This window comes from Argentina anserina, chromosome 2 (genome assembly GCF_933775445.1).
Source record: "Argentina anserina chromosome 2, drPotAnse1.1, whole genome shotgun sequence".
Taxonomy (NCBI): domain Eukaryota; kingdom Viridiplantae; phylum Streptophyta; class Magnoliopsida; order Rosales; family Rosaceae; genus Argentina; species Argentina anserina.
Genome location: NC_065873.1, coordinates 11,742,693 through 11,769,200, shown reverse-complemented (window position 1 = coordinate 11,769,200; position 26,508 = coordinate 11,742,693). Strand labels below are relative to the sequence as shown.

Here is a 26,508-nt window from a genome sequence, read left to right as displayed (position 1 = left end):
AAGAAGAAGAAGAAGAATAGAGAGATCTAATTATTAGACACGGAAGAAGCAGGTCGCTTTCTTTTTTACTCCGTTTTTTTTTTGGTACCAACAAAACCAAAGTAACAACACAGTAAATTACCTTTACTAATACACACACCCTCTTATAATCATATAGTTAGTGGTAAAAATAAAAGAGCCCTTGATTTCTGGGTGACATTTGGATATAGAGTTACTAATACAGTTGCATAAAAAGACTCAACTCCTTGGATTGTTTAGACTTCTTAATAAGGTTTTCATTAATCAGGTTGTTTTGGTGGTGGCATAGAGTATTTTTGGTATCGTTCAATTCGGCATTTTGGCGGTGGAGTGGTTTTCGGCATCGTTCAATTGGGTAATGTGGGTTGTGGAAGTGTTGGCAGCCTTGGCATGATGAGGTATGTTTGCCCAGTGCCCCAAGATTGAAGAAGCAAAGCAATGAATGATACTTGAGCTCTAAAGTCACTCAAAACCAACCAAAATCACAAACTAAACTAAACACCCATTCTTCTCCAGAAGACCATGCCATTTATTCAATGCTAGACTCCTGAACCATCTACGGTTCTACCAGTCTAATCTGTAGATAGAAAACTATAAACAACCAAATCAATAATTTCTCCCTTAATGTATCCATATTTCCGCAACAAACCCTCCCTTTGAAACCCAGCTTTCTCCAAAACCCTCTGAGAGCCCTTATTCTTTGAATTTGCAAAAGCTTGCAACCTAAGCAGGTGGGGGAAGTCCTTGAACACTTGAGGGACTGCCGTCTTCACTGCATCAGTGGCTATTCCTTGTCCCCAGTACTTGGGGGATAGAGCGTACCCGATATCAGCCTTGTGACTCTCATCACCTGACCATGGAAAGACCGATATGAAGCCGATCGAGCGATCATCGATGCATATTGACCGGCGCCAAGGATGGGGGATGCAAACATCTCTGAGGAAAGTGACAGCCTCCTCTTTGGATGTCAAAGTCTTCCATCGGAGTTCTCGAGTCACCTGCTCGTTACCGGCATATGTCATGAGATCATCGACATCTGATAGCCGGAATGGACGGAGGGTGATGCTTGACAGGTTGATCTCCATACCGCTGCTAATGGGAAATGCTTTTGCTAACACTGTTGCTGTGTTGAATTGTACAATGGCACTGAGCTTAACAATATCTCATGGTATAATTTAAAGGTCACCAAGGACTCTGACATCGACATATAGTTTTTTTTTTGTGCATTAGTTTATAAGCCTCTACTTTATCTTCAAGTTATAAACTACCTAATCAATTCATCTTGTTTGATGAAACAAGCAATTACTGATCAATATTCTACCCCACAAGGATTATGTTATTGCCGTCTACTTTAACCAAAGCAATTTCAAAGCTGTGTATTATGGGTGGATAAAATGATTTTTTTTTAATTTGTCTTGTTATTTTGAAGATGGAATTTAACAAGTTAAATAAATCCAAGTATTACATGTACTCAAAGATTAATCAGAAGTAGAGAGCACAGCAGTACATATGAGAAGATAAAAAAATGAGTGAAGATCGATAAAATTAGAGAGCACAGCAGTACATATGATAAGATAAAATAAAATAACTCTATGGTATAACTAGTTTATGTTCGTAGAGACTGAGGTAAAACATGAGGCTTCTTTTTCACATAAGAAAATCATGATAATGACATGAAATGCAGCAGACAAGACATGATTAATTTGAGGATAATTTTGTTTCTTGCCTTTGTAAGCTCTTCGCAGATTATATTCACGTTCAGTTTTTATACCCACATATGACCATCTTTTTTTCTCTTTTTCTTTGCCAAGGAAAGAAAAATCAATTAAAAGGAATTCGTTTAGTATGTCAGACCAAGAAAATAGAAAAACAGACCATTTCAATAATACAAGATCATTCTACTGGGATAAAGTTAAAGAAGCGAGTCAGTTTTGACATTTCACAAGCTTAGAAACAGGAGAGTTATTAGTAATTGGTATAAAGAGAAGTACAGATCTTGAAACGATACCGGAGCATAGCATACATAACATTCACCCAATGCACTTTTGGCAGACTATCTACTGATTGTGGCTACTTGGATACAACAATAAAAACTACGAAAGGATATGCTATTCCGTTCCAGGTAATACCTGAGATAGTCCTACTAATCAAATTGCTGTCGAAGCTGCATTTCAGTTTCACTTTTCCATGTAGCATGAGATGACTGTCCTTTCATCCTCTTATTCTTTTCCTTATCTTTGATTGCAGAACCCTTCTTCTTGGAGTCATCGATTGCGTCTACAGGCCGATCACCACATGCTGGGCAGACCATCCCGCGTGCATTGGAGTAGGTCTTGGGTATTCCACATTGCAAACACATCCTACTCAGGAGAAATATTTCACATTAGTAAATTACAAGCTCAAGTTTTTAGGAGGGGAGCTCAAGAGAAAGCAACATGTACCTAAGAAGCGCTGCAGCATCCTCGGCACTGGGATTTGTTGCAGTTGCCACACGCTTGCCTCCTTGATTTGTGCTTGTATCGGCTGAAGTTCGAGGTTGTTTACCATCAAGATCACTTCTTACTCGTTCATGGATTCCTACTAAATTAGCTTTGGACTCCACTACTGCACCTATAGATAATAACACAATAGTCTGAATCTCTTCTAATTAGGTGAAAGAAAGGGTGCATAAAGAACACACAAAAAACCATCTCACTTATTACAAATGATATTTATACTGAAGTACTAGTAATATATGCATGATTAATTTCATGATATGATTGGAACTCAGCAACCAAATTCTGTTATATGTTTTCAACTTTTCATCTATCAGATCGTTATTACCTGAGAAGAAGCATTATATGGGCATCCACAGACTGTAGACCCCATAAATTAAAGGCTTAATAGCCAATTTGCTACCCTAGGATTCACGTTAGTGTCAATTTGCTACCCTAGGTTTTTATAATTAGCCAATATGCTACCCTAGTTTTACAAAATTTGCCATTAATTTTGTCAATATACTAACTTTAAGTAAAATTTACTACCGTAGGGTTTTCAAGATTAACCAATTTGTTTATTTAGGTTTTCAAATTAAATCACTTGTTAGGGAGAAGTGAAAATTTGATATGACAAATTGATGACAAAATAGTTAATTTTAGAAGCTTAATACGATAAATTAACAAATCAAGAGCCAATTTCAGTTATTGCTCTTCATTTATGCATCTAGTGGTTTTGAGACTCTATTTAAGTCTTAAGATAAGTAAGTTGTCACTCTGCCGGTCCCATGTTACTTAGAGAAAATGCACCGCAGACATATATGACGTCCAAGACCATGCCGTATGGCAAGAAAGTAAAAATCTCTCATGCACCGCAACGTTTTTACCCAATTAATTCAAGTTAATCTATTATACATCAATGTATGCTATACATCCCACATCCGACAGTTGACAACAGTTTTTATTTTTCTAACCCCACTCATAAAACAATATCAACCGTCGGATGTGGGATGTATAACATATATTAGAATTTTCCAACTAATTTTGTGATCGACCAAGCTGAAAGGCAAGACTTGCCCCCCTACTTGCCCGACTTGCTGCTGAAGACCATGTTGAAATTGGCAGTTGTACTCTCTACAACCCCTTATTGACTTACACGTGCATCCACTCTTTTTATTAATAGAATTAATTAGTTTTTTATTTAATATGAGTGGCACTACTTGCCTTCCTGCGGTGCATGTAAAAGTGACGAACAAAATTGGGAGGCCAGACTCTTCCTTTTGCCCCTGCCTACTGACTTTTGGGGTGCATTTGCTCTTAGTACCTTGGTGTTTCTTCTCCTACCCCATTATCAGGTCCTCCCCCCCCCCCCCCTCCCCTTGCGCTATATTCCCCGATTCCACAAAACATACAGCAGCTAAAACCTTCTCTTTCTTCTAAAATAGCCTATTTCTTAAATATTTTACACTTCCTAGCCCACTCCTGCTCTATCTTGCACCACCGGGTCATCCTGAAGGCTCTTTTGTGGGAGTTTATGACATTGTTGGGAATCCGGGAAATACCCCGGGGGATTGGATCAAAGTCTATAGTGAACTTTTTGGCAGACTGGTTGCACATGCAATCACTAATGAGAGTTACATTTGCTTGTTCTGCACACTAAATAAATAAATATACATAGGTGCAATGCAAGTTGGAAGACTGTAGACCAGTAAGTTTAAATAGATTTGGGGAGTAACAGAAAATTTCTGATCTACATTAGGCAGATGATACCCACCATTATTTACTTTCCTCAAGGATGATCATTTGTTTGCCAATGTTTTAAGGGTAACGGAATCCTGTTAAGTATGTTCTGGGTTGACAACCACCAGAGGGAAAATTCTCAAAAGCTGGGAGTTACTATGAAGAAAATATGGAAGGATTAACTGAATCCCTAGGATGGGAGTTAGGGGGATGAGACTATATTATTATTTGAGGCTGTCTCTAATAGATATACAAGGTACATAGAGGCTGATAGCTGCTGGCGGAAAGTTTAAAGGATTGGAAGGACTTTTATCAACAGGAGGGAGATTAACACTGTTTGTACGCCCGTCGGCCCTGGGCTGATAGACAAGGTCATTGCTGGGAAGGTTTCTTGTACATGTTATTCTAACACAATCTGTGCATTCTTCTGTAATTTGGTAGGGTAAGACGCTGCCTAAGGTACACGAATTCGCCCGGATGAGACTGTGTGAATATCTCGTGTTTGTACATTGTCTGTTAGCTCCACGCAACAAGATTACACTAGACATGATCCCTCTAAGTCGTGATACAGAAATTGTAATTGAAGTCACAAATGCTCGAAAATAGAGGTAGTACCAGGAGGAGGCATGTGTTTCTTGTTGTCCCTGCGATGCTTGTTGTGGCGGGAAGCATGCATCACTGGCTGGGGAGCGTATACTTGGACGCACTTGTTCAGAAAAGCAGGCGGTCCCGAGATCTCCACACACCAGTCACAGACAACAAAACCCAAACGGTTCAATTTTCAAACCTAATTTTGAAATTCACGGCAGCTAAAAAGAGAGGGAGTGGTACCTCGGAGAAAACGTCGGAAGCGGACGGGAGGGTAGAGGCATTGGAGGAGATGGGGAGGGACGGCTCGTAGTAGACGGAGGAGGATGCTGCGGGTTTGGCGAGGACTTCGCCGTCGTCGTCGGAGTCGGATGAGATGTGGTAATGGAGGCCGTTGTGGGGTTGTTCTTCTTCGTCGGAGGAAGAGTAGCCTTGGACGAGTGCTAAGCTCATTGAGGTCCTTGTGGGATTTGTGCTAATAAGCTCTCTCGCTTAAATGTCTCTGTTTTCTACTATTACATATCACAGCTGCTCTTTGTGTATTTCTTTATCCAAGGAAATTCCCCATATTACGCGATTACCCTTATTTAAAAGAACTATTTTATTAAAAAACAACATATTGCTCGGACAATTTGGTAAAGGATAATCAAACAGAAAGATAATAACTTTTTTTTGTCAAAGTTACCAAACCAAATTCATACAGCCCAAAAAGGTAGGTAAGAAGGCTAGTATTAAATTGTGTTTGGTTACTAGATTATATGGTGAAAAACTAATATACTTTATCCAGCAATGGTAAACTGAATATTCTTAAAGCAAACCTTACTGGTATGCCTCGTCATTTAATCTCTTTTTTCAACTTTCAAGTGTCATACTTCTTTCATATTCTGATATTCGGTAAACCATGAATTATCGCACTTCCCCACATTTCTATAGGTAAATTCTTAAAAAACCAACAATGATTCGTAATTTCTAGAATTGTAATTTCCAGAGTGGGCATCCCCATTGTTAAACAAGGGTTTTGTAGTGGCCTTTTTTTAGTCCTTTGTGCGATCGTTTTGTGGGGATGTAGATCCGGCACCAAGTTTGAAGGCTCATTGCAAAAGTATCATGACTGGCAGTGTTGGATTGCATGTGTCCTTTCGAATTTGGGATCCAGGTACATGGAAGCCTATACTTTGGTCTACATTTCGACTTGTTGGATCAATCCGAGACTTGAGGAATGTCATTCAAGCTTTGGTTGTTGTCACCGATCTCGATCCTATTTGGCGGTGCATGCCGGAAGACGTATTGGCAGAGCAGATTGTTGATGGCGGTATTCCTCATAAACGAAAATTGGAAAGGTTGTACAAGTTATATTAGCGACAGTTTGGATTGACGTCGGGAGTTCGAGAACAGTCTATGGGTGTGCTTCCTTGGGTGCCCATATCATATATGGGTTTTCCAACGAGGTTTTGGGCTACTTTGGGCTTGGTTGGGAGGAGTGGGCCTTTTGTATTTGACGCCTACTCACCAGTAGGCTCAGATTTGGGATACAAGAGGACGAGATGGACTATTTTGGTTTTTTTTTTTTGGATTGGAAGCTCAGATCTATGATTTTGGTTACTCGGTTACTTTTGGTGCTTCATTTTAGGGTTTATGATATTGAGATTGTTTAGATTTTATCTAAACAATTTCACATGGTTCAATTTCATTGCCCTCGCCCAAGAGGGCATTCCGTGTTTATGTTGTACTCTCCAGGGTGTTCACCTCCTTGGTTACAATCACAATTCCTACATTTGCACTTCCATGACAATTGCAATGCAATGATGTCTTGCAACATCGGGTCGCATGGTTACATTTCATTCTTGATGTGTATGTGCATCTTGTTATCTTTTTTATTTCAGATGCTTTTGTGAATCTTGTTATCTTTTTTATTTCAGATGTTTGTGCATCTTACCCTTTTATTTTATTTCAATGTTATTCCGACCATATGTACTCTTTATTTTTCATCTAATATACTTCGATTGTCCTTTCAAAACAAAATCATAAATGTTTGGAAATTGGAATTGTAATTCCTAATTTTATATATATATATATATATAGGCATTGCACCGTGGTGGTGAACGTGATACTGGCTTCAAACAGAACCTAAATCTCATGCCTCAATCCCTCATACAACTCCAAGTACATCAATGTCGACAGGTTCGATGCCTGAAAACTGTCACATAATCATGAACAAATATGCTACAAATTAGACACACTTACATTCACAAGGCACAGATTGGTAAGATTAATGCAACCAATCAAATAAATTTTTTACCACAACAGAAAAGGGAACCAACTCGGATGACAAAACCCTCCTGCTAGAGCCTAGACCATAGCCTCATTGTATCAGATCTAATTCAGATTCCTCTGAATGACAAGTCTCAGCAAATTAACTTCATGTGTGAAGTGAGCTAGGATTAGTACTGTTTTCTTCCGACTAGTCTTTTGCTGCTTTCATTGCCTTCGCTTCAAAACCCCCATCAGGTCTCTTTACAAGACTGTAAGGCATGTAAGTTCCAAAAATCTTATCCCATATGGGAAAGAATGGCTGAGAATAGTTATACTTCAAGCCTTGAAGTTGATGATGAATATCATGATACGCAGTATTGTTTTGGAAGAAAATGTGGAAGATGTTACCAGGCAACCAAAGTCCACAGTGATCATCTACTGTTTTGACCACAGCAAAGCAGAAGAATATAACAGCCGTCCGTGCAGTCATTCCCGAGACTAGAAAAGAGAGAGCCCCGCCAAAAGTGTCAAGTAGAAGACCCTCAAGTGGGTGGTTATAAAGGGCTCCAATTGCATAGGGAACAACAAGTCTGTGGTGCTGAGAGTGAACATGGCGATACAAGAACTTGTTCTGATGCATGTAGCGGTGCACAAAGTATTGCCACGTGTCCATGACAAGCATTGCAACAACAATCTGCACAATCTGGACAAGGATGGACGGCTGAATTGTGATACCAGCTATATTGGCCTCTTTGGTCAACTGCAGAAAAATTGCACGAGCATTAGTCATATAGATAGCTAAACTGACCATCAAACCTAACACAGACATCCTAGTTTAATGTTAGGTTGCATTAATGAACAGAAACTGAGACTAGAATGTATCAAAATAAAAATATACTGGTAGGTTATTGCCATGGTTGAATGCCATTCCCTTTTTTCTTTCTTACAACCAAATAATGATATTGTACTGACCATTTTTCCCTTGAATCATCTTGGTGAACAAAATACCCTAGAGTGTCTTACTTTTGTGAAAGGAATTAATTTTGTATTTACAAGGTTAAGATCATTACAAAAAAAAAATGAATTGGCTAATGTACAATTGTCCAAGTTAAATGACTTGTCCCGTTGTCTAATCATACAGAAGTTAAACTGTACAGCACATCCTGAAGTAAAGCTACAATTCAGCCATTGAACATAGAAACAAACAAGAGGATTTACAAAACCAATTTTTAATACTCTATATAAGAAACAAAACAGGTAAAGAAACATAACAGTGGAAAAGGGAGTCCATCACCCACAGTGTCGAATTTTTCAGATCAAGAAGATTAGCAGATTACAAGATTAGAAGATTATGAACATATCGAAAGAACAAGGAAGAGTCTTTTAAATTAACATAAACAAAGCAAGTCAGCGAGACATGCCAATTCATCCTAAGCAATAAAAAGTAATATGAATCCTTATCAAGCATGAAAAATTCTCTAATAGTTAAAAGCATTTACACCACATCCCAGATCCTGAGCCCTCTCCCCTGATGTCTCTAGTTATATAAAGTAAAGCATTACGAAGGTCATTGTTCCTTCGAGATGAGAATAAGTCTGACTACACAAGGTCACAAGCAATGCCATTTTACAAAGACCTAACCCTATAGAACATGGCTACACACTCTAATCCATAACTTATTGTCAGATCTTTATCTGTTTAGATAAGGACAGAAGTTGTGTATAATTTATGTATCAAAAGGGTTAAGAAGAAAGTAAAGGAAATTACTGAAGTTCTGCTGTCCATCAATGAGTTACATCAGTAGAAATTATTGAAGTCTCATCCTTGTTTTCATTGTTGAGAAATCAAACTGTGACTTCAGAACAACAAACTATACAGAAACCTTACTCTTCTGCATTAAGATGTAACCTAATTTATATTAAAACATGTATATCCAACCCATCATATGTCATTGAAGATTTCCATACACACCCAATACATTAGATTGCAATGCCTAAAGTACAGTGATTTTCTCTGAAAAGCTTCAAGCACTTTATGGTATCTTACAAAGTAGCAAATCAACTAAATGTCTGAGAAGCCTACACAGTATAGGCACATCAACTTGAAAAGAGATAAGGCACCATATATTACAACCTTGAAGCTCGCTAAAGTAAAAATACTTCATCATTTTACGATAATGTTGTAAAGCTCTGTGATAACCAATAAGACCTACCAAGTCTGCATAAACTATCATCAAGAGTACTATCACTTTAAATGTATATGAGAGACTCATAATCTCGTACTTTTTACACTTAATGGTGCCTGTAGTAAACGTGGGTAGTGAAAATGATCCCTTTATTCAATTTGGTGTTAAATTGTACACCAGATGGATAGAAAGGGCTCAAGGGGTAAAACAATGGGACCAAACTAGCTAAAGGGGTTTAAGACCATATTGACAGTAAGAACAACAATTTGCTGAGACAAACACATGGGGAAAATGGGATAAATTGAAACCACTGGATAAAACAAAAGGCACAAATAGGTGATTATCCCTTTGTGTTAACGTACAATATGGTTCAATCTGGCATCCACTCAGAATTAGGTGATCCTTTCTACTAAATCCTTTTGAGTAAGGACTCTTACTAATTTACAGAACTGGAAAAATATGCACATAATACAACTGGTACAAACTAACATGAAATAGAGTAAAATTGATTGAACATAGCTGCACAACCACCTATACTAACAGAAATCCAAAAATTAATGACTGACTTCCATCCCTAAGTCCCTAAAGGCAACTGAAGAGGGCAACTGAAAAACAGATCTGCATAAGAAAGAACCGGAAACCATTTACTGGCCATGACAATATCACCACTCTACCTCTCTAAAATCCTCAAAGTTTTTTATATTCCTCTCCATCCAATTGACCCATATCATCACCAAGATTCTGCACCTTGTCCCTCTGTCCATTTCTATATGCTAAAGCTAATTTCCTATATCAACTAATGAATTCCACATGTATGATGCATCAATCACACTATGGTCACATACAACAGATGTAGTACAAAAATTGAAGAACCGCTCTTTCATAGCTTACTAAACCTTCTTATATTCCATCTTATAGAATTCACCTAAGTTAAACTGAACAACTAACAGCTTATTAAGGCCATTTCTCACAAAGGCTGCAATGCATAATATTGATGTCCAGACAGTCACCCTAATACAAATGCAACATTATATACATCATATGCACTAACCTCAGATGAAACATTATACATGTCATATACACAAAGTGGGCACAAAAATGAAGAACATTCAACAAAAGTGAAAAGAGTGGAGTTGAAGTAAACTAACCACAAATAGCCCCTGTGCCACAGTGGCCTGAGCAAGCTGTTGAAGCAGAACTCCCTTTACGACAGAGGGAAGGGGCACCGAGTTCTTCTCATCCTCCTCTCTTCGAGTATGCAATCGGTATCTATCCAACGGCGGCAGCAGCTGGTAAAACCCGGCATACAACCAGTACACCACAATCGGTGCAAAGGTCCCCATTGCCTCATCACTCACATACCCTTCCCAAAATACCATCTTTTTTCAAAATCTCAAAGTGGAATTATAGCATATAGATTTTAGTACCAAACAACTCAAATGTATTTACAGCTCTCAAGATCTAGAACCCGAAAGCACATTCTCTGAACCCTGAAAACACAATGAAGAAAATCAAATAAAACCCTGAACTTTCGTTGCAATCTCACTCAAAGCAGCAGACTTTTCATAGATGCACAAATGATCTCTCTAAAATTCCTAAGAAACCAAACAGAACCCAGAAATGAAAAGAAATGAAGTTCAGAAATAACTGAAGAGATGAACTTACAGAGAATGTGGGCTCTCATTCAGATCTAAGACCCTGTTTGGCGCAGCAGCAATGGGGAAAACACTTTCTCCTTTGACAGGTTGTGAGATTCCGAAAGATATAAACACATAAAAAAGGGTGATCTAGTTTGGGAGACAAGAAAATTAATGTCTCCTTTGTTTAGTTTCCTTTTCTGTACAGTTTGTTTTCAATGACACGTAGATTTCACTGGATGAAGCAGAAGCAGTGGAAGAGGCCAAGAGGGGGTTTACCCGCTGCCAGGATCCAAATTTTGATTTTCTGGTAGGACACTCGTTTCTTGTTTTCGATGGGCTAAGTTTGTTGTTTTTCGGTTATTCAATTCTGACCACTTGTTCGAAAAAGATAATAAATGAAAATTATTCCAGTTGTCTCATAACAAACTGGTCGTAAGCACAACATATCATGGGCTAAGTTTGTTGTTTTTCGGTTATTCAATTCTGAAATTATTCCAGTTGTCTCTTAACAAACTGGTCGTAACACAATATATCAGAGATATTGTGACGCTTATTCAAGGTTTAAAATATCGGTATTAATAGATATATCATTTTTAAAAAAAATTAAGATATCGGATATATTAGAGATATATCGGGGATATTGAAAAAAATATATCGTTCATGTTCCGAAATTATTTATTTATTTATTTTTGAATTGCATATAAACTGATACAATGATTAATTTTATCTAATACCAGAAAGATGTTATATGTGATTGAAAAGACGTACGTTGGCCAATAAGACTACAATACTCTGCTCAAAATATACAAGCCATATTTGGGGCTTTTCTATTTGTAATCGATTGAGGTGTTTAGACTCAGATTTGGCCTTAGTAGTGAACTAGAAAGTTGTTAGCAATGGCGAGTATATTGTGTTGATGAAATTTGGTGATGATCGGAGGCTGTAGGCAGTGGCGGTGCCACATGGCGCCGGAATATGGCCGAGTTTTTGGGTTCAAAATAAACCTCTCGGTGTAGGGAATTCATGGATAAATGGATGAATGTTTTGTTATTGATTATGTGTGTTGGTCGTGATGATGCGTTTGTGATATTGGCCTGATGGAAGGTTGAACTACAAATGGCTTGATTCATTTTCAAAAATGTATGTAGGCAGCCCGACTAAGGTTTGAGTGTTGATGAAATAGTTGTTATGGGTTATTGTGTCGGTTCTAGCATTATGGTTGTATATTTGTTTACGAGTGAGACTTGGAATTATGTTATGGGGTTTACGGCGGATCCTTTGAGGTTAGTGGGTGAGACCGAGAAAAGATGGGATGAACCGATAGAACTGGAAGAGAGGTGATGAACCGGCAATGTAGTGAGAGTATGGAATCAAAAGAGAGGGGATGAACCGGCAGCGGTATCGATGTTACTGAGTCGCTAGAAGAGAGGGAATGTATTAGTAGACTCCCGATAGAGGTTTAGAAAGGAGATGACGGGTTACCCATCGAGCGTTGGGTGGTATCATGTTTGATTTATGAGGGAACGTGTTTTAAATATAATTTACATGGTTTGATGTTTTTAGAATATTGTATGATTGTTATTGACCCCGTCGTCTTAGTGGGTTGGGCGGTTAAGGAATAAGACGAGCTATAAGCTCCAGGGTCCAATGTGATTAAGTAACGAACATTGCATACTCCATCAACCCTCATTCCAGGAGACCCATGATCATCTATGTTGGAACTTAGTGTGGGATAGAATCCCACATTGAAGAAGAGCTACTTGCTTGGTTGTTTATAAACAAACACCCATGTGAGCAAGTGAATGAGTGGAATAGCCTAGAGTGGGCTTAATGGGCTTTCTGTTGGATTTCTAATAGAAAATAATATATATTTATATAGAGTCATAGATGGGCCTTGGGGCTCTGGAAATTAAATCTGATTATAATTTTTGAATTAATAATTTTATTAATTTTTATTATTTTTTTCGGATAAAACCAAAGGTAATAACTGTTACCAACAGTTACAACATTTTGAACAGTTTTACCTGTTCGAATTTGTCTTTATATAAAGACGACATTGTGTCGTTGTTTTCCATCAGACGTTCATCTCTTCTTCTTCCTCCCCAAATCGATTTCTCTGAAACACAAAGTAAATTCGTCAGGGACAAGTTCTTGTGCAAGAACTTGTACCAGATAGTTGTATCATCAAGATAGACGTCCGAAACTGCAGCACAAGTGGGGACGAATTTCTGTCTTAGGTCACTGCAAAGCAGGCCTCTATCTGAATCAAGTTAGTGTTTTTCCAATCTCGATTTCATTGTTGTTTGTTTTGATTCAATTATACTGTTATATATACTTTGTTTGTAATCGTGATTTTGGTTGGTCATAACAATCTATAACATCTTCATTGCCTCCTTGTATCTCATCCTCAGGTTCCCTTTCATCCATGTCAATGGGTGGGAATGCATCATTCAAAATATCATGGATAACATCATTAGCTTGAGCAACCTCTTCAACCACATGAGGAGAAAACTTATGTGCTTGATGTCGTCTCGTTTCTCCATGAGATGTCCAAATGTCGTAACTCGTAGATATCCCATAGTTCCTCGAATGTATTTTCACAACTGGTATGGTTTGACTATCATGGTTTATGCACTTGATGCAAGAACATTTTGTTTTCCCATTGGCATTCACATGCTTGCTTGCAACTTCAAGAAAAGACTGAACACCGCGCTTGTACTCATCACTTAACTTGTTCAGATTTTTTATCCAATTTCTATCGATGTTGAATCCTATTATATAATAAGTATTTCTACCATAACTTAGTCAACACAAGAATAGATTAGGAAATATAATCACAGGAAATAATGGATCAAAACATTTTTATTAGGCACATGCAGTAACATAACTAATAGCAGCAAGACAACTAAAATATGTTCACAAAGAATAACATATAGGAACCTAGAGAAAGATAGTTGTAAACCGTTACTAAATTAAGCTCATGCCTACTTAATGTATATCTTTGATTCATTAAGATGCAAAATGGGTGACAGTGGTGGTGGAACTCCTTATATTTGTGTGTATGCGCAGATCTCAAAGAAGGAGAGAGACTTAAATTTATTTATTTTTTAATGAATCCCATGGCGAAAAATTTCACTCCAAAGACCCCAAAATTATTTGTGTTCTTTTCTCTCCCGCGTTCTATTGAGTGTCAAATAGTTTCGACACTAACAATAGCCTCTCCGTCACAAAATATTTCCCACATTGGTATTCCAAATCATCAAAGTATGAGTCACGAAATCAAAAATTTTGTGACAAATCTCTAAAATTAGTCAGGACTTTGAGGTTTGTCACCTAAATTTTTGTGACTAAAAAGGTTAATTCTTGTAGTGATTTTACAGGATCTATTGTGAGATGCTCACGCGTCGCATCAATTTTGGAACTAGTGTCGGGGAGTTGAGAAAATCTCAATTTGTTTGAAGTGTTAATTTTGTAATATATTGTGATTTTTGTATTTTTGTAAACCAGTGGTGCGAAGGTGAACAATAATAAAAAAAATAAATAAATTTGTTAAACAGTAACTTTCGTCTTTTACTTTATAGTGAAGTGAGTTTTCGACTAGAGACGTCATTAGAAATTTGGTCAGTGTGAGACTATGGGTCAATCAATCACTGAGCAATTTGTGGGTCGGTCAGTGAGATCACCTTTTTGCCGATGAGGTCGTAGTTGATGGCAAACTCTTTATTCTTCTGGTGATGATTAGACGATGTGTGGTAAAATTCTAATTTTTTTTCTTTTCCTTTGTGTTTGAAAATGTAAAAAAAAAACATTTTTGTTTTTTTGTGTGTCTATATTCAGAGGATTTAGGACTAGTATTGTAGAATCTAGATATAGACTTTATATTCACATTGTAGAAAAGATGAATATTTGGTGAATAAGCCATTTTCATAGGATGAAGCACCCAATCAGAAAAGGTTGCAGACCATAGTAAACAAGCAAGGGGTTCACACCTAAAACCCTCCCAGGTTACCTAACCCCCACGCTTCAGAGTTAACTTGGCCCTCTGCGTATATATTAAGTCCTCGTCACCGCATATCTTCCAGGAAGCTTCACCCCCTCTCCCTTTATCCTTGTTTGACTACGCTTCCACCCTTCCCCTCTCTCCTTCTCACGTAGACTTTTCTCCTCTAATCCAAAAACCCTCCTCCTCTTCTCTCTCTCTCTCTCTCTCTCTCTCTCTCTCTCTCTCTGTGTTATCCAATTTACAATCCCAGATAAAGTTTGGCCCTCAATTTTGATTTTTGTTTTTCTAGGGTTTTCATTTTTTGGGGGGATCGGGGATGGTGTCGGAAGACGACCTGGCGTCGGCCTTCTGCGACGGGAACTTCTGGCAGCCCGGGTTTCGGTTCCACCCGACCGACGAGGAACTAGTCCTCTACTATCTCAAGCGCAAGATCTGTAAGAAGAGGCTCAAGCTTAACGTCATCGCCGTCACTGACGTCTACAAGTGGGACCCCGAGGAGCTCCCTGGTATTTCTTCTTTCTCGATTATGCTCATATGGTTTGGTTTGATTTCATTGTCATGAATGACTTCTCTCACAATGTGATGTTACGATGCTTGAACCCAGAATCAGTTCTTTGGTTGTGCAATGGGTTTCGTTCGATATTAAGATCTGTTATAAATTCAGTTTTGGTGTTATTTTATGGATGCTTTGAATGATCCAAAGATATGATACATAGGACTGCTTCTTATCCAAGTACCAGACTTTATGTACTGTACATATTCATCCACACTCACACTCAGAATATATGTATTTGATGATGTTATGCGTGCCAGTTAACTAGCATAAATTGGATACGTTGATAGTTTGAAATTCTGTTCTTTGCTTAGTTTAACTGCAGCTAGCTCTCTTGGTTTTTTGCTGTCTGTGTTTGTTGTTTGACATCAGAAGTTTGTTAAATGGATTTGGGTTGAGGTGGGATGTGTTTGAATGATCATTTGTATTGGTTCACAGTAGTTGTTCATTTGAATTTAAGATCCTAACTAGTGAATGTTTTGATGACATGCAGGGTTGTCGTTATTGAAAACTGGAGATAGGCAATGGTTCTTTTTCAGTCCGAGAGATCGGAAGTACCCTAATGGTGGAAGGTCCAACAGGGCAACCAGACATGGATATTGGAAGGCGACTGGAAAACATCGCAACATTGCTTGTTATAACCGGTCAGTTGGACTGAAGAAGACCTTAGTTTTCTATAAAGGCCGTGCACCTACTGGGGAGCGCACTGACTGGGTGATGCATGAGTATACCTTGGATGAGGAGGAGTTGAAGAGATGCCAGAATGTACAGGTATCAAGTTCAGCTGTTTTGTTTTTCTCGTTTATGCTCTTCAACACCTTTTTGTATTGCTAAAATTAATTTTGTATTTCTCCTTTCTTTCAGGAATATTATGCTCTTTACAAAGTTTTCAAGAAAAGTGGGCCTGGTCCTAAAAATGGTGAGCAATATGGAGCGCCATTTAGAGAAGAAGATTGGGCTGATGATGAATGTCCGATAATAAATAGCTCTGCCAATAGGGAAATCTCAGTTGAGCAATTTGCAGAGGTCATTGTTGATAATAATGTAAAACCTACTGGAGAAATTCCGTTGAAGCAAGTCGGACAGATTACTGCTAATGGTTATGCTAACACTAACAGCGAACCCCATTCTACACTTGACGACTTGGAAGAGTTCTTGAAACAGATTGCTGATGACGCTGTACTTGACACGCCACGAATCAATGATCATGTTCAAACCTTATCTCAGGTTGGTAACTCCTTTACTCACTAGTCTCTTTGTTGCTTGGAGTTGCTTGCACCAATAAGAAACACGAAGCCTTAACTTTTTGGGCATGTTTGTGCCCTTGCATGTACGCTTTATTTGGCTTAGATAACGTATAATTGATCCTTGAAATCCTTTTTGCAGGTTATTAGTGAAGAAGAAACACAAAGTACTGTGGTGGATCTGTACTCTAGTGAAGTTAAGTGTCCTCAATCGAGTACAACGTTTGATCCAAATGATCTGCAGGGCATCGAGGGCAATGCATATGCAAGCTTTGGCTTCACACAATCAGCTACTTCACAGAGGCAACTGTACAAGGCATGTGAACCATCTGCTTCTGACGTTCATCCAGTGCAGTCTTTCACTCCCATGCTACCTGAAGAGGATTTCCTGGAGATGGATGATCTCTTGGGTCCGGAACCTACTATTTCAAACAGTGGGAATCCTGGGGGTAATCTGCAGTTTGATGAGCTGGATGGATTTGACTTGTACCAGGATGCGTCCGTGTTTTTCGATGGCATGGGGTCCATTGAACAAGGAAATGTTTCTCATCAATTCATGAATTCAATGGAGGCTAATATTGTAAATCAATTTGATTACCAGATACAACCAGCACTTCCAATTCAGATCAACCATCAGCTGAATCAAGATCTATCTCAGATTAACAATCAGCTATGGGTGCAGAATGAAATGCGAGACTTCTATACATCTGCAGAATCAAACCAGGGGCCTGGACTTAATTTCACCTCAGGTATATATAACATCGGAGAATTGTCCATCCTATTGCACCACTTTAATTAAGTGCATTCAACTTCAAGAGCACTTCCTCTGATTTATAATTGCGTGCTTTCAGGCTTTTCAAGACTAACTTCTACTTTTGTAAGATATTGTAATATGACAGAGAAATCGTATGGATCATATAAGTAGTAACTAATATAGGCAGTTCCTATCTGGTATTTTTTTTAGGTGTGGTACAAGAATCGTCAAGTCATCCTCCACAAGAAAATCAGAATCAAAGTGGCAATGAAGCTGCCGGTGTTGCTAGTCAGTTTTCTTCTGCCCTATGGGCTTTTGTTGAGTCTATACCTACTACTCCTGCATCTGCATCGGAGAATGCCCTGGTGAGTCGGGCCTTTGAACGGATGTCTAGCTTTAGCAGGATGAAAATAATGGCGAGGACCGCCAATGTCCCTGCAGCAGAAACTGTCAGGGGATCCCGAAAGAGGGGATTCTTCTTCCTTCCAGTTCTTGTGGCACTATGTGCTATTTTTTGGGTTGTGATGGCATCTCTCAGGCAATGGGGGAGATGCATCTCCTCATGAGTTAATAAATGGAAGAGAAGAAAAGGGAAGTTTTGTTGCTACATGCTTTCCTTAGAGAAGTTGATTTTCATTATCAATGAAACTATAGGATGCTGATTATCTATATGATATTTGATTGTAAAGGGTGATTTTTTGCTCTATTCCTCTTCTTTTGTATATAGAAAAATCTTGACAAGCTCTATTGTTAAAAAAACATGGACAATGTGAGGAACCCTATGGCCAATTTGAGTAACAACATGGACAATAATTGTTTAGATGAGTTATGGTTCATAGAGTTGTGTGATTATTCGAGATATTTTTTTTTAAAGACGGTTGTGAAATTAATAGGGATATCGGTAATTTGATGGAGGAACCTACACATTAAGGGCCTCATCCATTTCAAGAAATAAAGAAGAAAAACTTCATACTCGATTAGTGATGTTATTCGTCAAAAACTACTTTTACTGTAGAACGTATATGTGTAGAAAAAAGTTCACTATCGGTACCCAAATTATTGTTCATTGGTCAATGTAGTACTCCAACTCTGAGTTGTACCAATGTAGTACCCAAATTTGTAATTCTATCAACGAAGGGTCTGAGTCCAATTTCCGTTACGGCTCCGTTATCTCAATCCGTGTTCTGCTTGTGACCGCAAAAAAAAATTCAACAGCGGTACCCAAACTCTTGTGACAAGGTCAATGTAGTACCCAAACTCTGGTACAAAAAATTCAACAGCGGTACCCAAACTCTTGTGGCAAGGTCAATGTAGTACCCAAACTCTGAGTTGTACCAATGTAGTACGCAAACTCGTTTTTCGCTATCAATGAGGGGTTTGAGGCCAATTTACGTCACGGTTTCGTCTTATGGATCAAAATAAAAAGAGTATTTACCTAAATAACTCTATGTGGGTTCTACGGCCCTAAATAAGAAACTCTTACAATAAATATATAGAATTAAGAAACAACATACAAATTGAGCAAAACACCAACCCATTCTCATTATGCTCCGGACACCTCACCACCACAGTGTGACATCGAGGAGCTCCACCTCCTCTCATCCCCACCGCCTTCTCCTTCACCACCAACACCATCTTCGAGCTCCTCCACCTCTCTTTGGAACCCCCGATCCATCGACACGTCATGATCGTAGACCTTCACTCTGAGATTCTCGATCGCCGATTGCACCGCTTTACACGACTCGAATGTCGTAGGTGGAGGAGGGAGAGAATGTCGTAGGTGGAGGATGTGAGGGAGATGATGTTGTGGCTCAAGGCGGAGCTGCCGAGCCGGGAGAAGTTGTCATCGTGATTGAAGAGTTTGGAAGAAACACAACCCGTAGTGTTGTTTTGTCTCGAAATCTGAGCTCAAAAATACAGTGTGGAAGGAGTGAGAGTGAAGGAGAATGATAAGAAAAGGAGAAAATACAAGAAGTTATGACACGTGACTCAGAAGATAGAGTTGTGATAGAAATTGGCTTCAGACCCTTCGTTGATAGAGAAAAACGAGTTTGGGTACTACATTGGTACAACTCAAAGTTAGGGTACTACATTGATCTTACCACAAGAGTTTGGGTACCGATGTTGAATTTTTTTGTGTGGTCACGTGCGGGACACGTGACCGAGATAACGAAGCCGTAACAGAAATTTTGGGCTCGGACCATTCGTTGATAGCGAATTATAAGTTTGGGTACTATATTGGTACAACTCAAAATTATGATACTGTATTGACATTACCGCAATAGTTTAAGTATATATAGCGGCGAAATTAACTCATATATCTATTGGTTACAACTTACAAAGACCCCCAAGAAAGACAAAAACTAATAAGATTCATAACCTTCCTCCACGAGATCGAGAGTCCTGAAGAGCTTCCAGTTGGTTCAGTCTTTGCACTCTTCAGACTCATAATCGCATGTTTTCTGCTCTCTATAGATTTTGTCGGCGAGAATTTTCCCACGGTGGGAAAATAGGGAGGCGGTAAGGAGGAAGAAGATGAAGCAGTGCTTCACCTTCTTCTTCTCTTCCTCTTGATTCATTTCATGGCCTCCTCTTCTCAGCACCGCTGCGTTTTCGGTAACTCCCCTTGTTCTCAGCTCGATTTTTACTTTTCGTGAATATGTGGGGGTCAGTTTGAATGCCAAGGGTTTTGGCAGAATTGAATTGGGTGGTTTTTTGCTGATTGAATTTGTTGGATTGCAGTTGGGAATATTCCTTATGATGCCACCGAGGAACAGCTCATAGAAATCTGCCAGGAGGTTGGCCCTGTTGTATCCTTTAGGTCAGTCTGTTATCCAAGTCTATTATGTGAACCCTAAGATTTCACTTTTGGATTGTGTCATTGACTTATGGAACATTTACTGTATGTTTTTTTTCCTTTAGAAGAAAGGAAATGCCGCCTAAATTTGATGTCATTCCCTTATGTTTTGTGTCCAAAGGTCCTTATGTTTTATGTGTCGATAACATCTCCCTGTGATACTTAGACTGATAGTCTGCTCTTTTAAAATTGAACCCGCAAGCCACGTTATGTTCATATGCATGAAACCATATCTGTTGGGAAATCGAGATGAGTGGAAGAGTCCTTGGTTGGGAAAGGACACTGTCAGGGTTTCTAAGTAGATATTTAGGTGTCTTGTATTTGTTTCAGGTTAGTTATTGATAGAGAGACTGGGAAACCAAAAGGTTATGGATTTTGTGAGTATAAGGATGAAGAGACAGCATTAAGTGCTCGGCGTAATCTTCAGGGGTACGAGATCAATGGCCGGCAATTACGAGTTGATTTTGCTGAAAATGACAAGGGCACGGACAGAAATCGTGAACAGGTGATTAGATACTTTTAGCTTTTTCGGTGCTGTTTATCTCGCTTCTCTAAATTAGTGTACACTCTTTGATCGTAAGTGTCATAACCAAACTGGTAGAATCTTGTGCTTTAATGTTACTGTTGCTTGGTAGGTCCTGATTAATATTGTTCTGATAAAATGCTCTGGAACTGAATGCCAGTTAGTGGACTATGTGTTTTATTTTATATTTTGTAATGTTTCTTATGCTCAGATTGGTCATACTTATTTGTGCGTCAAAATTGTTAATTTAAAAAAAATGCTTGGGGTGTGTTAATGAGGCATATCTACAATACCCAGATTTAATGGGACACAAATTGAAGGGTTTGTAAGTTCATTGATCAGGGCTTGACAGTGGAACCTTGTAAGTTTCCAAAAATTGAAGATACAGATCAAGAAATTCAATTTGATTAGTTGGGAAACATATCAATTGGTGGAACCACTGTTTAAAGAAAGAGATCATGTATATGAACCACTCACAGGTTCTTCAGACCGCTGTTATCTTTAGTACCTTCTAAAATTATTGCATTTTTTGTTATCCTCGCGACCTCTTTTCAACAACAATTTAGACATTCTCTTGCAATTTCTTGTTTCTCAATTGAATGGCACCAATGACCTGGAACTTGATAGTTCCAATTTAGTAAGACCTTGGTTGAAGTAATCTTGAATCGTTGTATTGATGCCAGAATTGCATGTCTGATAGCTTGGTGTAGAGTTTTGTTGTGAGGTTGAAGTAGTTAATTCTTCTCTTGCAGGGTCGTGGTGGGCCTGGAGTGACTGCAAGTGTTGGTCAGTTTACTTCCTCACAATTTTATCCCCTTGTGATTCTCAGTAATTATTTCACTCTAAATAGAACCTAAAATTGTATCTTTTCTTATGGATATGTCATAGATCCTCAAAAGCAAGTTGGAGGCCCAGCGGTTCATGGTGATTCTCTTCATAATCAGCCAATTGGTCTCCATATAGCAATAACAGCTGCAGCCGTTATGGCAGGTGCTCTAGGTGATCCTCAGGCTGTTCTGCAGTCAAATCAAAATAGTTTGCAGAATCAGTCTGCATTAGCCAATGATCCTTTGACACTCCATCTAGCTAAAATGTCTAGGAGTCAATTGACTCAAATCATCTCGGAGGTCAAGGTGAGAAAAGACGGGAACCTTATTTCTTAAATCGAAAAGCTACAATATTGATATTAATAAAAAAATATCTTTTTTAATTTCTCAATGTTAGGGAATGGCTATACAAAACAAGGAACTAGCTCATAAGTTATTTCTAGCGAGGCCACAGTTGCCAAAAGCTCTATTTCAGGTATCATCTATTTATATTTGCTTATGTGGCAAGTTTTAACAGAATAGTAGTATTTCCCGCTTCTGATACTGCCGACTTGTCCTTTGAATTGTGGTTGTTTTCATGCATTCTTAAGTTGTAGTTTTATTTGAGAAAGATACTCCATTATTCTAGGAATATTCCATTATCTTCCCTTGAATGCGCTTTGAACACAATTTTGTTCCTAAATTGTGTCTGCTTACTTGTTCATACCCTTCTTGCCTTTTTTATTATTGAACTCGATGAAGTGGTGTGAATACAAAGTTATTGTCATAGTAGGATTGTCTTTACTAGCTAAGACACATCGAAAGAGCAATTGTGAAGATCTTTTTTTTTTTTTACAAAACTGAAAACATAATATGGTAGGGTTAAGCTCTTTTTCAGGGAATAAAATGTTTACTGCATTAAATGAGACTGAAGTAACTATCAAAATTATACTTTTTTTATATTAGACGTAGTTGGGATGACTAGTCCCTCAGTAATGTTGCCTAGAGGGATGACAGGGGAGGAACGTATAAATATTGAAGTCATGTTCAAAACATTTTGTTAATAATGATGTCCAATGTGTTTACAATTCAATTCTTTGCCTGAATCATCATAAGCTTCTGCATGGAATTCAAAAGGTAACTACATCTCCACGTATTGAGTTTTATTTAGAAGTAGAGTTGCTTGTTACCATGATACTGTATCCCCCCGAGTTATAGAAGCATACATGTCTGGTACATCTAGGGTTAAAAGATCAATAATCTGTTTAAGTTGTGCCCTTGTTCTGTGTATATATCCTATTTATTGGTATCTGAAAGAAAAACTGAATTTCTCTTTCAGGCACAAATAATGCTTGGAATGGTGACCCCACAAATGGTTTGTTTCTGTACTTGATGTCATATCATTGTTTATCAGTGCTTTTACACGTGTGTAACCTATTGGCTTCCCTTTTACAGTTGCAGAATGTCAGGCAAGCTTCTGGCCAGTCCTCACAACCTCTATTCAGTTATGGCCAACAGATTCCATTACCTGCTATTCCAAATATTGCTGATTTAGCCCCTCCTGAAAATAGGTTGCAGTCTGGGTTGATGCCCAAAATGCAAGATGGCTCTTTTTCAGCTGGGCCTCAGAATTTATTGGTTCATAGCCAGTTTTCTTTACCCCGACAACAAAACATGCAGCCCCGCATGCAGCTTCCACAACATGCAAACCACAATGTTATGCAACACGCCACACTGCTAGGGCAGGCTGGAATTTCAGCACTTCCTCCTATTCACCCGCAGTCCTCAAGCAGTTTGTCCATTCGACCACAAGCTCAGGTTGCCAAACCTTCCATATCAAGCCAGAAAATGCAACCTTCGTTGTTACAACACCCTGGTCAGGTCGGGCCTTCACATTTGGGCCATAATGCTCAGATGGTTCATCAAAATGCTACTCTACAGCACTCTCCTTTTTCCCGTCCTTTGTCTGATGCCATATATCAGGTGCCAACTTTTTCTAGTGCTTGTCCCATTTGTAGGCAAAAAGAAAAAAAAAGAATGAGAGTTGTGTTGTATATAAATCGGGAAAATCATATACTCTGTTTGAATTTTTTTTTTCTTTGTTTTGATGGTTTTTTTTAATCATTTTTTTTGTTCTCCACTTTGGAGAAAAGTTAATCCTCCCCCCTACTCATCTTGCATGGTTTACTTTGGTCAAAAGGAAGGGACAATTTACATAATTTATGTTTTCTTGTGGGCTCATATTTCCTTACTTACAACTTGTAAAGTCCCTTACATTATAATGATGAGGAGTTAATTTGGGATTATCAACAGATTTATGGCATCATGGTGTGACATAAACTACCCTTCCTCAGACTATAGATGTTTTAGTTAACTTGCTTGTTCTCTTGGTAATATGACTCTTACCTGATAATTTATTTGCTACAGCCTGGTACCTCATTATCTGTGGGTGTCTTAGAGTCGATTAACAAAGATGCTGATAGACCTTCTCGAGTGGTCGCTGGTTCTTCAGAATCAGTTTCTCGCCCTTCAAAACTAATGAAGTTAGACGATGGACGGAGCACTCCTTTGTTAGCAGGGGGTATCATTGTTTCAAGTGCCAATGAATCTGCATTGCCCAATGCTTTTGGAGCAGGATTGTTGCCTGGAAAGTCTGTTCACAGATCAGAAGGTGTCCACTCTGAGAAACAAATTTCTGAGGTAGTGCCTCTGTTGTTGGATTTTATTATTGATTTAAATTCTAGTTTATTTTACTGCCTTTGATAGGTATTTTTCAAAATGGGAAAGTTCACAGACACTGGGATTGTAGTTGTTGTGAATAGCTATGGAAATGCTAGCACAATTGAATCTAATTATTCCAACCAAAAAGTTAAATATCAGTGGGTAGAGATGTTAAGTTTACTATAGCCAACATGAGATTTAAAGCATTAAATGTGGCCCCGACTTGTGGTTTCAATCACGTGATAAAGCTATATACATGGTTTTTTTTTATTGAGTGACTTTTAATATTGTGATTCAGTAGCCAATTGGTGAAGAAAACTAATATTTTTTGGATCGTGTTATTCTTAATATATAGATTTGTAGGAATTTAGAAGTGATATAGTGAGTCAATGGCCAAGTTTAAAGAATGATAAAGGAACCCGTGAAAGTACTGAATTATTTGAACTTTTGTAGACTGGAGCAGAATGGACTGTGCATTGGCTTATAATTATGGGTCTATGTTAGCTTGGAATTTATAGGATTAATAGGCAAGTAAGATGTGGAGGCAATGTTCTAAAAAACGGTCTAGGCGGCGCCTAGGCGCTAGGAGGTCACACACCACCACGCTTTTTGCCTCGGCGGCCATCTGTGGCGTTTTGTGAATTAGGCGGCCGCCCAGGCGGTTCTAGGCGGTCCTAGGCGGCCATATTCAGTCATTGGCGGTCCTAGGCGGTCCTATTCAGTTTTAAGCGGCCTTAGGCGGCCATATTCAGTCCTAGGCGGTCTAATTGGCTCTATTCAGTCCTAGTCGGTCAACCATCATTTGACATTAAAAAAAAACTAAAAGAGGCCGCAGCTCTCACTCTTTGTCTATTTTTTGAAAACTGAATCTCATCAACAGAAGAAGAGGAAAGAAATATGAATATTAAGTTTGAGTCCGATACTGAATAAGTTAAGAAATAAATTGATATTTAGTATTATTGCATTTGTTTCATTATTTATCTTTTCTTCAAATATTTTTAATTTTTTATAGACTTTGTACTTAAGTTATGTGAATTTACACTATTTTAAGTATTTTTAAAATTAATATTAAACATCATTATATATTTTTTAATCATTAAAATAGTTTAAATATATGTATAAAAATAAATAAATATTTAATAATTCAAAACCGCCTAGGGGTTTGGCATGTTACTGGTCATTACCCAGTAACAATGTATACACATTCTGGTACTTGGGAGTGAAACTTGTTCTAGTATTGATAAATTACCGTTTCTCTTTTGTATGCCGTTACTGTTTTGGTATGTCTTATCATATGCATGCAAGTTTTGTCTTCATTTCTTGCAAATGAGCGCACATGTTTGTTTGTTTTTTTTCTTCAAACCTTCTTGCTTGGAAAGGTCTTTGTCCCTCTGGACAGTGGATACTAGTTAAACTCTTTCACATTGGACCTGAAGATTGCAAAATATTAACATTGCCTTTTCTACTCTTAGCCTCAGATTCCACCTGAGGTAGACTCTGCTTTGTTGCAACAAGTTCTGAGCCTACCACCTGAAAAATTGAACTTGTTGCCACCGGAACAGCGAGAAGAAGTCATTAAGCTGCAGCAGAGGTTTCGGCAGATGCAGCAATCTTAGCAGACTGGGTCATAAACCCGCTAATTTAATGCCAGCTATTTGTTGCATTTGGAGGCACTAACTCTAGCTTTCTACAACAAATAGCGTATTATTCTTGTACCAAAGGAAGAAAAAAAAAACTCTGCTATCTATTCAATCAAATTTGATTGCTTGTAACATTAGTATCACATAAGAGTCAGATCAAAGGAATCTGCAGAGCATGAGGTCTGATTCATGTAGTGTATACAAGCTTGTTTCAGTGTAGTCGGTGAATTAGTTAGTATAGGAAAATTTTGTTTATTTCCTGTCGTAGCACTTGACAAGCTTCATTGTATGGCCTGAGGTATAGATGAAAGAAAGACGATACTTTGCTTCATTTGTTGTGTTGTCGTTGGTTTCAGCTTGTCCAGATTGGTTGAATTATGTATGTTTATTTCCATGTTTCAGAATAATGAGGGATTGATAGGTTCCCAAATCTTCCTTGTAATGTATGAGACCTTTTTACTTGGCACACACTTCTCTAGTCTGCAACGATAAATATTTTCTTTATTAAT

At 38.3% G+C, this 26,508-nt stretch overlaps 5 protein-coding genes across 5 annotated transcripts; 2 read left to right on the top strand and 3 right to left on the bottom strand.

Moving 5' to 3' along the window:
- Positions 1-36: 36 nt before the first annotated feature.
- On the bottom strand, positions 37-1,177 carry LOC126785414 (uncharacterized). Its single transcript, XM_050511101.1, has one exon. The coding sequence runs from the start codon at positions 1,101-1,103 to the stop codon at positions 591-593; it is 513 nt and encodes a 170-aa protein (XP_050367058.1). The 5' UTR covers positions 1,104-1,177; the 3' UTR covers positions 37-590.
- A 746-nt stretch (positions 1,178-1,923) lies between these two features.
- Positions 1,924-5,273, bottom strand: LOC126783947 (uncharacterized). Its single transcript, XM_050509473.1, has 4 exons — positions 5,064-5,273; positions 4,848-4,968; positions 2,460-2,628; positions 1,924-2,378 (listed from the first exon to the last, which is right to left on the bottom strand). The coding sequence occupies exons 1-4, from the start codon at positions 5,271-5,273 to the stop codon at positions 2,162-2,164; spliced, it is 717 nt and encodes a 238-aa protein (XP_050365430.1). The 3' UTR covers positions 1,924-2,161.
- Positions 5,274-6,895: 1,622 nt separating this feature from the next.
- Positions 6,896-11,036, bottom strand: LOC126785406 (very-long-chain aldehyde decarbonylase GL1-9-like). The gene is made up of 3 exons (XM_050511085.1): positions 10,924-11,036; positions 10,407-10,748; positions 6,896-7,833 (listed from the first exon to the last, which is right to left on the bottom strand). Exons 2-3 carry the CDS (start codon positions 10,635-10,637, stop codon positions 7,282-7,284), a joined length of 783 nt encoding a protein of 260 aa, XP_050367042.1. The 5' UTR covers positions 10,638-10,748; positions 10,924-11,036; the 3' UTR covers positions 6,896-7,281.
- Positions 11,037-15,000: 3,964 nt separating this feature from the next.
- On the top strand, positions 15,001-18,272 carry LOC126785393 (NAC domain-containing protein 17-like). The gene is made up of 6 exons (XM_050511072.1): positions 15,001-15,049; positions 15,191-15,407; positions 15,948-16,225; positions 16,319-16,681; positions 16,841-17,447; positions 17,663-18,272. Exons 2-6 carry the CDS (start codon positions 15,218-15,220, stop codon positions 18,016-18,018), a joined length of 1,794 nt encoding a protein of 597 aa, XP_050367029.1. The 5' UTR covers positions 15,001-15,049; positions 15,191-15,217; the 3' UTR covers positions 18,019-18,272.
- A 1,544-nt stretch (positions 18,273-19,816) lies between these two features.
- LOC126785396 (cleavage stimulating factor 64) lies at positions 19,817-26,485 on the top strand. Its single transcript, XM_050511075.1, has 10 exons — positions 19,817-20,068; positions 20,195-20,273; positions 20,640-20,814; positions 21,585-21,618; positions 21,721-21,965; positions 22,057-22,134; positions 22,978-23,013; positions 23,094-23,621; positions 24,066-24,338; positions 25,832-26,485. The coding sequence occupies exons 1-10, from the start codon at positions 20,035-20,037 to the stop codon at positions 25,973-25,975; spliced, it is 1,626 nt and encodes a 541-aa protein (XP_050367032.1). The 5' UTR covers positions 19,817-20,034; the 3' UTR covers positions 25,976-26,485.
- The last annotated feature ends 23 nt before the right edge of the window (positions 26,486-26,508 follow it).